At 39.2% G+C, this 12,069-nt stretch overlaps 1 protein-coding gene across 12 annotated transcripts in view; it reads left to right on the plus strand.

Moving 5' to 3' along the window:
- Positions 1-12,069, plus strand: part of LOC126075017 (aldo-keto reductase family 1 member C1-like) — a 240,869-nt gene that overhangs the window by 32,004 nt on the left and 196,796 nt on the right. For 5 of the 12 annotated variants that reach the window (XR_007517107.1, XM_049882077.1, XM_049882076.1 and 2 more), the window contains exons 1-4: positions 5,337-5,466; positions 8,375-8,542; positions 9,591-9,707; positions 10,325-10,402. The exons of 4 other annotated variants lie outside the window; for them this stretch is intronic. Coding sequence is in view for 7 of the 8 variants with exons in the window: in XM_049882077.1 (XP_049738034.1) it covers positions 5,383-5,466; positions 8,375-8,542; positions 9,591-9,707; positions 10,325-10,402 (447 nt within the window). In the remaining variant the exon portion in view is untranslated. Of the gene's footprint in view, positions 1-5,336; positions 5,467-8,374; positions 8,543-9,590; positions 9,708-10,324; positions 10,472-12,069 lie in introns of those variants that run through there. 3 more of the 12 variants (XM_049882082.1, XM_049882078.1, XM_049882071.1) reach the window with 3 other exon arrangements.

Consider the following 12,069-nt stretch of genomic DNA (forward strand, 5'->3'; position numbering starts at 1 on the left):
GAACAACAGGAAAATGTGTAGAGACCAACATTTATTGGTGGTTATTAGGGGCAGGTGGGAGGGGGAAAGGGGGTTATTGCATATGTACCACTGAGTTTCAGTCTACAGTGATGGAAAAAACACATTGCTTAAGGGTAGGTTTGCACAGCTAATTAATTGCTATCAATAACTTGTATACCTGCAAAAAGTACAACTGGCAAAACCTGTGTAATAGGTATGTTTACAAGGATGATAAAGGAAAAAAAAGAGTAGTTGCTGAGACTGCTGTCTAACACCACACACCTCTGGAATTTGTTTCCTTGGTTTGGAGGTTTAAGGTCATGGTGTCATGGGACATCCCTACTAATTGGCTTAAGAATATGTTTAGGGATTCTGTTCTACCTCCTAGTTCATTTCATAGTGCTTAGGATCTTAAACACTTGCAGGCAGCCAGCCAAGGCACAATAATTGGGTTTTTTTTATTTGCCTGAAACAACAGAGAAAGAAGAGGAGTCAGGAATAGGAGAAAGAAATAAAAGGTGTGGCTAACTGCCTCAATGAACAACTGCCTCCTTTGCCACGAGACCAGAAGAACCAGATGGTGCTTGGCTATCATTACTGAAAATTTTGATCAAAGATTCTATTGCAGAATCCTGATCAAAAGGGAGGGAAAGGCAGAATAGAATTTCACCTTCTCATAGAACCCAGTCTTTATGGAGCCATGGAAGCTGGATGAAACCCTGAAACTATTGCCCTGAGAATATTTAAACCTTAAAAATGTACTCTGAAATCTTCTTAAAACTAAACAATAGTTTAGCTTAACTAGTAATGATTGCCTGCCTTGAGGGTTATGGTCTTCCAAGATCTATCTATATGGGATCAAACTGGCAATAGAAAAATGAAAGATTGCATAAGAACCATAACAGGGAAATGAGTTTACGTTAATAGGGCAGGAACGACTCAGGAAAGGAGGGAGAGAATGGTTGCACAACTCCGAGAATGTTGGCAATGTCACTGAATTTGATGTGTAGAAATTGTTGGATTGGTGTAGGTTTTGCTGTACGTACAAAATAATAAAATAAAATAATCGATAAACAAATTAAAAAGACATTAAGGGAGAAAAAATCCAAAGAATAAATAAATAGATGGTTAAATCCATTATACATATTTTCTGCCGAAAGCAAAAAAAATGGAATAGGCATACAGTCACACACATAAGGGGAAGACATGTGAGGAAGACAATACAGTGAAATGAACACCAAAGATTCCTTGCAGATGCAGGAAACTAGCAGAGAGGCCCAGAGAAGGAATTCACGTGACTGAAACCCTGATTTGGGCTTTTAACATCCAGAATCGAAACAAAAAAAATTTTTTTGAAGCCACCCACTTGTGGTATTTTTTCTTAAACAGCACTGTTGTTGTTGTTAAGTGCCCTTGAGTCCATTCCTACCCATTGACATCCTATGTACAACAGAATGAAATATTGCCCAGTCCTGCACCATGCTCACAATCGTTGTTATGCTTGAGAGCATTATTGGTTGCAGCCACTGTATCAATCCATCTCATTGAGGGCCTTCCTCTTTTTCACTCACCCTCTCTACTTTAGCAAGCATGATGTTCTTCTCCAGGGACTGGTAGTACCTGATAACAGGTCCAAAAGTATGTGAGACAAACTCTCCCCATCTTTGCTTCTAATGAGCATTCTGGCTGTACTTCTCCCAAAACAGATTTGTTCATTTTTCTGGCAGTCCATGGTATAGTCAATATTCTTGGCCAAAACCATAATTCAAAGGCATCATTCTTTTGTCTTTCTCATTCATTCTCTAGCTTTCCCATACATATGAGGGGATTGGAAACACCATGGCTTAGGTCAGACACACCTTAGTCTTCAAGGTGACATCTTTGTATTTCAGCACTTTAAAGAGGTCTTTTGATTTCTTCACTGCTGCTTCCATGGGTGTGGATTGTGGAGCCAAGTAAAATGAAATTCTTCACAACTTCAATATTTTCTCCATTTATCATGACATTGCTTTGGTCTAGTTGTGAAGATTTGTGTTTTCTTTGTGTTGAGGTGTAATCCATACTGGAAGCTGTGGTCTTTGATCTTCATCAGTAAGTGCTTCAGGTTCTCTTCACTTTCAGAAAGCAAGGTTGTGTCATCTGCATATTGCAAGTTGTTAATGAGTCTTCCTCCAATCCTGGTGCCTCGTTCTTCTTCATATACTCCAGCTGTTCGAATTATTTGTTCAGCATACAGATTGAATAAAAAAAAAAATTATTTTTTTTTTTTAGATTGAATAACCCTGATACACACACTTCTTATCTTTAAACCACACAGTGACCCCCTGTACCGTTCAAACAACTACCTTTTGGTCGAAGTACAGGTTCCTCGCGAACACAATTAAGTGTTCTGGAATTCCCATTCTTGCAATTTACCCGTAATTTGCTATGATCCACACAGACGAATGCCTTTACCTAGTCAATAACACACAGGTAAACATCTCTGGTTTTCTCTGCTTTCAGCCAAGATCCATCTGACATCAGCAATGATATCTCTGTTACGTGTCATATTCTGAATCTGGCTTGAATTCTAGCAGTTCCCTATCGAGGTAGTGCTACAACTGTTTTTGAATCATCTTCAGTCAAATTTTTAATTAGATATGATATTAATAATTTTGTTCCATAATTTCTGCATTCTGTTGGATCACTTTTCTTTGGAATGGGCACAAATACGGATCTCTTCTAGTTAGCTGGCCAGGTAACTGCCTTCGAAATTTCCTGGAATAGGTGAGTGAGTACCTCCAGTGCTGCATCTGTTGGCTGAAACATCTTACTTGGTATTCAGTCAATTCCTTCAGGTTGTTTTTCACCAAAGCATTCAGGGCAACATGGACTTCTTTCAATACCATTGGTTCTTGATAATATGCTACCTTACTTCTTACCCACCTGAAATTCTGGATGGAAAATTGGGGACTTTTTTTTTTTTTTCAGTTTATCTAGCACAAGCATTTCTAGCTATCAGAGGTAGCACAATGGGGTGGTTAGGACAACCACATGATGAAATTGCTCCAGCTGAGGCCCAGGCCGGATGAATCCCAACTTTGTTTGTAATGCCTTTTAGTCACAGCTGAGTCCTTCAGCATTTAACTTTTAAGAATCTGAGAATTTTCCTTAAAGCTTAATATAAATACATTTCCAGTAAAGATTTTATCCCTTAACATAACAATGTGTGCCATCCGATGCTTTCACTTATTCTGTGCTTTAAATTGGCCTTCAAACTACCCTGTAAATCCAGAGAGTCTATAATCCCTGCCCCAAGATTTCACTTCTCTGGAATCATGGCAGTGATGGAGGAGGGGATTGTATCTCTGAAACGGGGGGTAGGGTAGAAACGGTGAAAGTGGGGAAATAACGAAGACACTTCATGACAGCTCCACATAGGGCTAAGGATCACCCTGCCCATAGAATCACTACAGTTATTTGTGATGCAGTCTATAGGAAATTCCAGTCACATAGAAATTAGGAGAGAAGCAGAGGTCACTACTGAAGGTTGTTGAGAGACATCCCATTACTGCCAGGTGTGATGTGGGAAGCAGGTGATTCTGGACCTAAGGCCAGGCCATTCCAACAGCGATTTTGACCAACACTGGTCACCCAGCTAGGCCAGGTGGGAGGCACCAGGATCTGGATCTGTTCAAGCCTTAAATCCAAAGGCTGTCAAAAAAAAATTCCTAGTTCAAGACAGAAAAGAGATGGTGGCAGTGTCCAGGAAGCCCAACCCAGATCAATGCCAGGAGACTTCTGAAATTCAAATTTTGTGTTAAAGCCGACACGTGAATCAGAAGTTTAGTTATAGACGGACGAGTAACAAAGAAGACTGAAGAATAGCAAGTGAGGTCTGTGTCAGGTGAACAAAGGCAGTTTGAGATAAAAGTTAAGAGTGTTGGGCATCAGCCAGGAAACTGCCTTGTATTCCATTGTCCAGGGTAGATATTTCTCTCTTTACACGTAGACACTTTTTTGTAACTAAAAATTTGATACATAATAATTATAGAAAACTTTGACAAGTATTCATAGGAGAAAAAAAATCACACAAAGTCCTATATTCAGATATAATTGCTGTTAACAGTTTGGGCCCTTGCCCTCCATTGATCCACGTTATGTTACCATATGACGTTATTCTGCGTGCATAATACATACTCTGCTTATCTAATCAGCACATTAATATCCTTTTGTTCTACATATTTTAATTTATCCCAAATATAATATTTATATGTTTATTTTTAAATGGCTTCATGATATTCTCTTGTATTAGTGCGTCATAGTGTACCTAAACCAAACCAAACCAAACCCGTTACTGTCCAGCAATCCTCATAGCAATCCTACTGGGAAGGGTAGAACTGTCCAATAGGGTTTCCAAAGAGCTCCTGGTGGATTCGAACCACCAGTCTTTTGGTTAGCAGCCGTAGCTCTTCACAGCTACGCCACCAGGGTTCCTAGTGCACCTAGCATGTCCCAAATTCATAGCATTTTAGTTGATTCCAGTTTTTTTTCTTTTGTGAATACTGCAGAGCAAGATCATAAATGATGTACAATATTTGTCTCCATCTTTGGCTGCTTTATGGTGCTTTCCCAGAAGCTATGTAACTGGGTGAAAGATATAAACGAACTATTTGCACAATGCAAAATGGTGTTGAAACATCATTAATCATTTACACTCCAGAAAGCACCATGCAAGACTGCCTTTTTTTTCTTGTTGAAGCCTTACCAAGACTGGATATTCTCAGTACAGAATAAAGAAAGGAGGAAGAAATATCACTTTGTAGATGGGAAAATTAAAACGATAATTTTTCCTTTAATCTCTGCTTTTGATTCTTTATTGAGTGTTGACTTTTTAAAAATAGCTCCTGAGCCATTTGTATAAATTTTTTGTGTGCATGTGCTCATGCTGGTGTGTGTGTCTGTGTGTGTGTGTGTGTGTGGTCTAAGATATTTAAATGTCTCAAATGACTCACAATCAAGAAAGGGCATCACCATCAGCAAAAACAAAATAGAGTATATGGAGGTTTCTCGTCTAACAAATTGTCAGTACTTATTCAGTGAATATTTTTGAATAATTTAGGATGACCTGTGGTAAATCCCGAGAAGTAACTTTACTAACTCAGGATATTAATGATTTCTTTATCATTATAGAATAATTAACAATTCTCTTTGAAAAAAAAAGAACTGAGTCAAGCTGGGACAATCCTGTTTCTACCCCGTGGAATACTGCTTTAACTGTGGCCCCTCCTACATGCTGTTAGATAACAGTTGACCAGGGCAGTTGGGGCGTTGCCTTCTTGTTGTTCGGGGGAAAGCAGAATAAAGTAAACAGGCTCTGCTTAGTCAGGACAGTGACAGAAGATGGATCTCAAACATCAGTGTGTGAAACTAAATGATGGTCATTTCATTCCTGTCCTGGGATTTGGAACTTATGCACCACAAGAGGTAAGGATAGGGGTCTTGGAGTTGAAGATTCAAATGCAAATAGCCCCAGGGTGAGTGGGAGCCAACCAGGGTTGTTACGTCCTTGTTCCTCGTTGACTCTGGGGGATTCACTGGAGTCTCAGTTTCACCAGGCTACAGATAATTCATGGTTAAAGAGAGAAGGTAGACAGACAAGCTTCACTCAGTGATTCTGTGCCTGACGTGCGGTCATGTACAGATTATCTGGGCATTGGTATTTCCTCCTATTCCCATCAATGTCACAGCTTGTCAGAAGAGATGAATCTTGGCAGTCAAGAGCATTGTCTGTCAGCTGCCTTGTGTTCAGACTGATTGCAGTGTGAGGGTTTTCTCTGTATAGTTCTATAATCCAAGAAATCTCTCCTCCTACCTAGGAGACACTGGGTTTTTACCTAGGAGACATGATGTACAGCAATCTTTGAGGTAATCATCTCGGAAATGACGGTGTCTGAGGAATTGTGGGGGATAATTTCAGTTTTGGGGCTGAGCACCAGGTGATAAATGGTGCCCCTGGACTGAGTTGAGTTTTACTCATATGTCCCTCACGGCTGAGAAATTCATCCTGCAAGAAAAAAGGACACCTTTTTAGGGGAAATGTTACAGTACTTAAAAGACCAATCTTCTATTCTTGGTCCTTGTTACTATACCTTAGATTTGAAGCAAATAGGTTGAGTTGGTCCCCTCACAGAAGAGGAAGCAAAGGGAACAAGTCACTAGACTGGAAACCAGATAATCCACATTCCAGATTTGTTTTTTAGACTACTTGGCTGTGTGACAAGGGACTAGTGACTGAACAGCCCTGGTGGCACAGTAGTTAATAGCTCAACCTCTAACCAGAGAGTCAGCAGTTGGAATCCACCAGCTGGTCCCTGGAAACCCAATAGGGAAGTTCTACTCTGTCCTATAGGGTCACTCTGAGTCACAATCAAATCGACAGCAGTGGGCTTTTTTTTTTTCCTCACCTGTAATATGGAAGGAAATATCTAAGAGACATTATAAAAGACAAGTGACAGGTATTGTCTATTAGTAGTGCAAAGGAGGATGAGGGGAGGTTCAAGGGGAGCCCTGAGGCTTCAGACTTGGTAACTTTCTCATGCTGGTACACTTAAGGAGGGAGCATGGCTGGGGGCCGTCAGAGGGCAGTAAGGACTGAGTATCTAGTTCCTGGTGATGAGGTTGAGAAACAAAGCTTCCGAAATACTAAAAAAGTCATGAAATGTATTTTTTCTTTTTCTTTTTTTCTTTTATCATGTGCACTCTAAAATCGGTGTCCAATTTTTAGCAGATAAACCAATAGTTTTACATTTACCACTATGATTACATCTTCCCTAATTTAATTGGCCTTGGCTGACACCTACTTTACTAATCCCTTACGTGTACAGTTAATTTCTTATTTATAAACCTATGTTCTACACTACACACTTTACACCTAATATGGACATCTGTTGGCACAATGGTTAAGAGCTCAGGCTGCTAACCAAATGATCCGCAGTTCAAATCCACCGACCGCTCCTTGGAAACCCTATGGGGCAGTTCTACTCTGTCCTATAGGGTCACTATGAGTCAGAATAGACTTGACAGTAATCGTTTTTTTATACAAATAGAGTGGATGTGTACAAAAGAATTAACAGGAGACTACTATCCTTGGAAAGTTTTTCTTTCAAGGTTGGCCCTGAATGGCATCCAGAAATAAGATTTCAGGAGGAATGTCATCATTCTCTGCTTGATAAGGCTATTTGTGTCTAAACTGCTTGCAAAAACAATGAGGTTTAGGATGAATAGCTGCTTTCTTTCTGGTTTTTGCATTTTGGTGTGTGCTAGAGTTACCTGATGAGGGTCCGTGCCCTGGGGCAGTTGAGCCAAAGAAACTGTACTCCAAGTCAGAAAGAGTGAGAAAGTTTACTTAGGAGGTGTCCACCACCAGGCATCTGACAATGACACAGACTATCTCTATGGAGTATTACTCTATGGAGTAATGTAAAAAAAAACTTACATTAGAGCTTATATAGGATTTTTACAAGGGTTAGAAGTGTCTTTACAGCACACACATGGCATAGCCAAGGGAGTTCTTCATTACAAAATAATGACAAGAGACTCTTTATCAGACTAAAGAGATACATGTAAGACATCACTTTATCAGGCTAAAGATATTCATGTCAGACACCTGGGTCTTAAGTCACAGGTGGTTAGACAGAACAAAACAAAGTTTTCAGCATCAGTTCAAAACAAAGAACAAACTTATTTGCATCAGATCAAAAAAGTCATTAACAGAGGTATGTGGAAAGGAGAAGCCAAGGAGAAAAATTAGAGGTTCATCATGGCATTAGTTCTGTCAAGCTTTCAGTCTCCAATTTTGAAAAGGAGAAAACATGCTGGGGACTATTAGGGTCATGCTAGGCAGAGAGGGCCTATGTGACCAGCCCCCACATTCCTCACATCTTAGCAAAATTCCACCCTGGAGGAATCAAGTATATTCTGTGTGACTCCACTACAAACTCTTGGAAGCTTGTGCGTGTTTTCCTCTGTACATCCCCCTATACACCTTCCTACTTTGCTGATTTTGCCTTGTGTCACTTCACTCTAATGAATCATATCCATGAAAACAGCCATACGCTGCAAATTATTTAGCCAATCCCTCACCTAGGTGTGGCCTCGAGACTTCCAACGCCAGTGAAAAACCACCCCAGTTTTCTTGAACTGAAGGAATTCCTGGGATGCCCACTTTCATTTCTAAAAGTAGAAAAGTTCCAAGCAAACCGGTGGGTACCTTACATGCGGAACTAACACAAGATCTGAGGGAATAGTTCATTCTGGTGAAGGTCAGTGCTTGTGGCAACAACAACCTCTCAGTTGAGTAGATACCTGAATACTATCTTTTGTTTTTCCTTAGGTACCTAAGAGTGAAGCTGAGGAGGCAACCAAACTAGCTATTGATGCTGGGTTTCGTCATATTGATTCAGCTTATCTGTACGAAAATGAAGACAAAGTTGGACAAGCCATCCGAAGCAAGATTGCTGATGGCATTGTGAAGAGAGAAGACATATTCTACACTTCAAAGGTGAAATGTGTGTAATGTTTGTGTGACTATTTATGAAGTGAGTGTATGGAAATTGGTTGAGTGGTTTGCTGAACTATGCATAGTAAGAAAAATTTTATTCACACATGCTAATGTACTAACACTAGTATCAACAGAGGAGAGAGGTGATGAATTTCTAATCATTCTTATGCTCAGTTTTTATGATTTTAAAGTATTTTCTTTTCTGAGCCTCAGCCTAAAGCACAGTGATTTTGCGTGGATGATAGAATCACACAGATCTGTGACTCTTCTCTCATAAGACTGAGTTAGACAAAACTTGTGAAATTGCTTTGTATACTCTGTTAAACATAGTTCAGATGATGGGTGTACTTGTTACTTGATAAAGATTTTTATCTCTCGAGTCATTTCCTTCTATTGTTTAGTAGTTGTACTGACAGCATACTCAAACTGATAACAGCATTTATGTGAGTAGGTCATATAAAAGGGAAGCCCAAGAAAAAAGGGAATTTTTGCCCCTGCAGTCACCTAGATTTCAACCAGTAGAAAAATATCTAAATATTAGGGGCAGCCAGACAATAACTTTCCAGTACGTGAGTATGGCAGTTCTTGCAAAGTGGGTGGAGGCCACCTCCTTACATATTACCTGCAATGGGACCCTCCCAGCTCAGTTATTTTTCGGTGTTCTCCACTGTATTCAATACATGTAAGTAATCTCATTCATTTAAGCTGTTTATAGGGCAGGGCTTCTATCTCTTTTAGATATATTCATCATTTTTCTCTATTACGTTTCAAAATGAAACCCACATATTTTAAGTTATCACAATAAATGACTGAGAGTCTGAAAAAACCCTAAATATTACATCTATTCCTACTGATTACAGTCCAGGTTCACATTTGCTCTGTCTACATTAATAATTCAAGTTTAGCTTAATTTCAATGATGTTGGCAAAAAAATTTCAACTTTGAACTTGCTAAACAAGTCACAATCCCTGTGTCATCTGTTTCTATATCTCTTCATTAAATTGCCTAAAGTACTAATCAAACACAACTCCCTTCTTAATCTCTGCAGCTCTGGGTCACTTTCCTTCGACCAGAGTTGGTTCGGCCAGGCTTGGAAAAGTCACTGAAAAAACTTCAGCTGGACTATGTCGATCTCTACATTATTCATAGCCCAATGGCTCTGAAGGTTAGAAATTTGCATAATTAAAACTATTTCATTTTCACTGTCAGTATGACCATCGTCTTGCATGGATGTTGAATTAAGTTTTTCTTTGGAGGGAATATGGATTATTATACTGGGAAAGGATCTAAAATAATAATTCAAGTTTCTGGATTGGCCCTGTTTAGTTCATGTGCCTACCCTTAGGCCATTGTGTGTTCAGAAGGATAAGGAATTCTGATTGTACAGTTATAGCTGAGTCTGAGTTTATATTGCACTAAATTGGTATGAAAATTAAGGTCATGTGACTTATTGCCTTTCCAGGCAAAAGAGAACCATTTGATAAAAAACAAAATATCCTGGGCAGACAAAAGTAACATAAGTCAAATACTAGTCCCCATTACTATGTAGGAAAGTGACATTTATTAAAGCATAAAGTAGATAAAACATTATAGAGAGGCTGTCTCTCAGAAGACATTCCTAACAACTCTAGACATAAAACACTTTGCAAATCTTAACATTCGGAGAGTTGTTCCACCTAACTTACGGAGGCTTAGTGTCCCAGCCATACATGTACCTCACAGCATGGCTTAGAGTGGAGACAGTATTTTGTGATATCACTATAATGACTGCTTCTATTCCAGCCTGGAGAGGAGCTGCTACCAAAAGATGAACATGGGAAACTAATATTTGACACAGTGGATCTCTGTGCCACATGGGAGGTGAGTGCTTGGAGCAGACAGCAAAGATGAGAAAGCCCGGAGAAAGGGAACCTAGTTCACATCTTGCACCTACGTGCACTTAAGAAAACACGTATGTAGTCCTCAATCTCACTTTTCTCTTCTTTACCATCAGGAATTGGACAAATGATCTCAAAATTCTCTTGGAGTTCTAGAATTCTACTTATTCCTTTAATAGCATTTTCCAGGTCATAGCAGAGTGTGACCTCCCTTCTGAAAGGACGGTGACACAATCCTAAGGTTATTGGCACTATAAGTCCATAAAGCTGCTCTTGGAGGGTGAAAGGAGAAAATGTTTCTATCTTATCTAGTAGAATACAGGAAATTGAATGATAAATAAAGATTATTTATATAACCGTTTTCACTAATCATTTGTTCCTACGACTGATGGAGCCAAATGTCAGGAAGGTGTAGATATTTGCAACATCAAGTACAGTCCTATCTCTAACATAAAGCTCCCCTGGAAATGAGTGTAAGATACATGTAACTTTCATGGCCTTTTTCACAATCTTTGAGGGCCTGAAATTTAATTTTTCTAAAATTTCTTTTCTTTAGTAAATATGAATCCTGGAATATATAGTAACGTACTTTATTAATAAGCTTAATCAACCAGAACAACATGCGGTGTTAACTCAGTAACTCCCAATACCTTACTCTCCCTGTAGTGTCCCGTGCTCTGCATCTGACAAATGACTCTCTTCGCCTGTCATGGCAGGAAATGAGAGCTCTGCCCCACAGGTTTCCTCATCGCTCTGACTCCCTGCCTGGTGCCCGGCTTAGAATTTGGTGTGTTGTGTGATGTGTTCATTTATGTTTTACCATTTCTCTACCTACTTCCTTCTGAAATCTAGCTGAAGACATTCTAACAATCTTGCTATATTTTACCTACCTTATATAGAATTTTTTTTATTATGATATTCATCTATTAATAAAAAATTTATGAAGAAACTGTTGTGGGGGGTGGTGACATAATGAAGCAATATACTGGCCCTCATAGTTCATTTATCTAAATGAGAGGAGATGAATAAAAGGTAACCACAAAAAGATAAAAAAGTAAACAGTTAACTGTATGATTTGGCAGATGGTGATAAGTCCAGGGGAAAAAATAAAGCTGTTATGTTTAGAGGAGTGGAGAGTGTTGTGGGGGAAGTGGATGGGTGTGGGTACGAATGTAATAAAGGTATCTAAGGAAAATCTTCATTGATATGAGGACAAAAGAACCCAGGTCTGTAGTAAGGTGTGACTCATGGGATTTCTAGGGGAAGAGTGTTTAGGCAGAGAAGGCAGCCAGTGAACTGCCCTTTATGAGGTAGAGTGTTTTCGCATCCAAGAAAAATCAGGTGTCTCATGAAGTTGAAAGAGAAAAGAGAGAGAAGAGATGAGCTCTGAGGGCAAAGGAGGTCAGATCACAGCAGGTCTCATAAGAATGACTTTGGCTTTGACTCAGCATGAGCTTGAAAGCCATTAGAGGAGTTTTATCTGATTTATTTTATAAAAGGGTCATTCTAAATTTGCACTAATAAGTGAGATGCTTGCCACATATGCCTATTGAAATTTAAATTAATTAAAAATCAAAAAATTTAAAATTCAGTTCCTCAGTCACATATTTCAATGGCTCCACAGCAACATGGGGCAAGTGGCTACTAAAT

This window comes from Elephas maximus, chromosome 4, assembly GCF_024166365.1.
Source record: "Elephas maximus indicus isolate mEleMax1 chromosome 4, mEleMax1 primary haplotype, whole genome shotgun sequence".
NCBI classification, from domain to species: Eukaryota; Metazoa; Chordata; class Mammalia; order Proboscidea; family Elephantidae; genus Elephas; species Elephas maximus.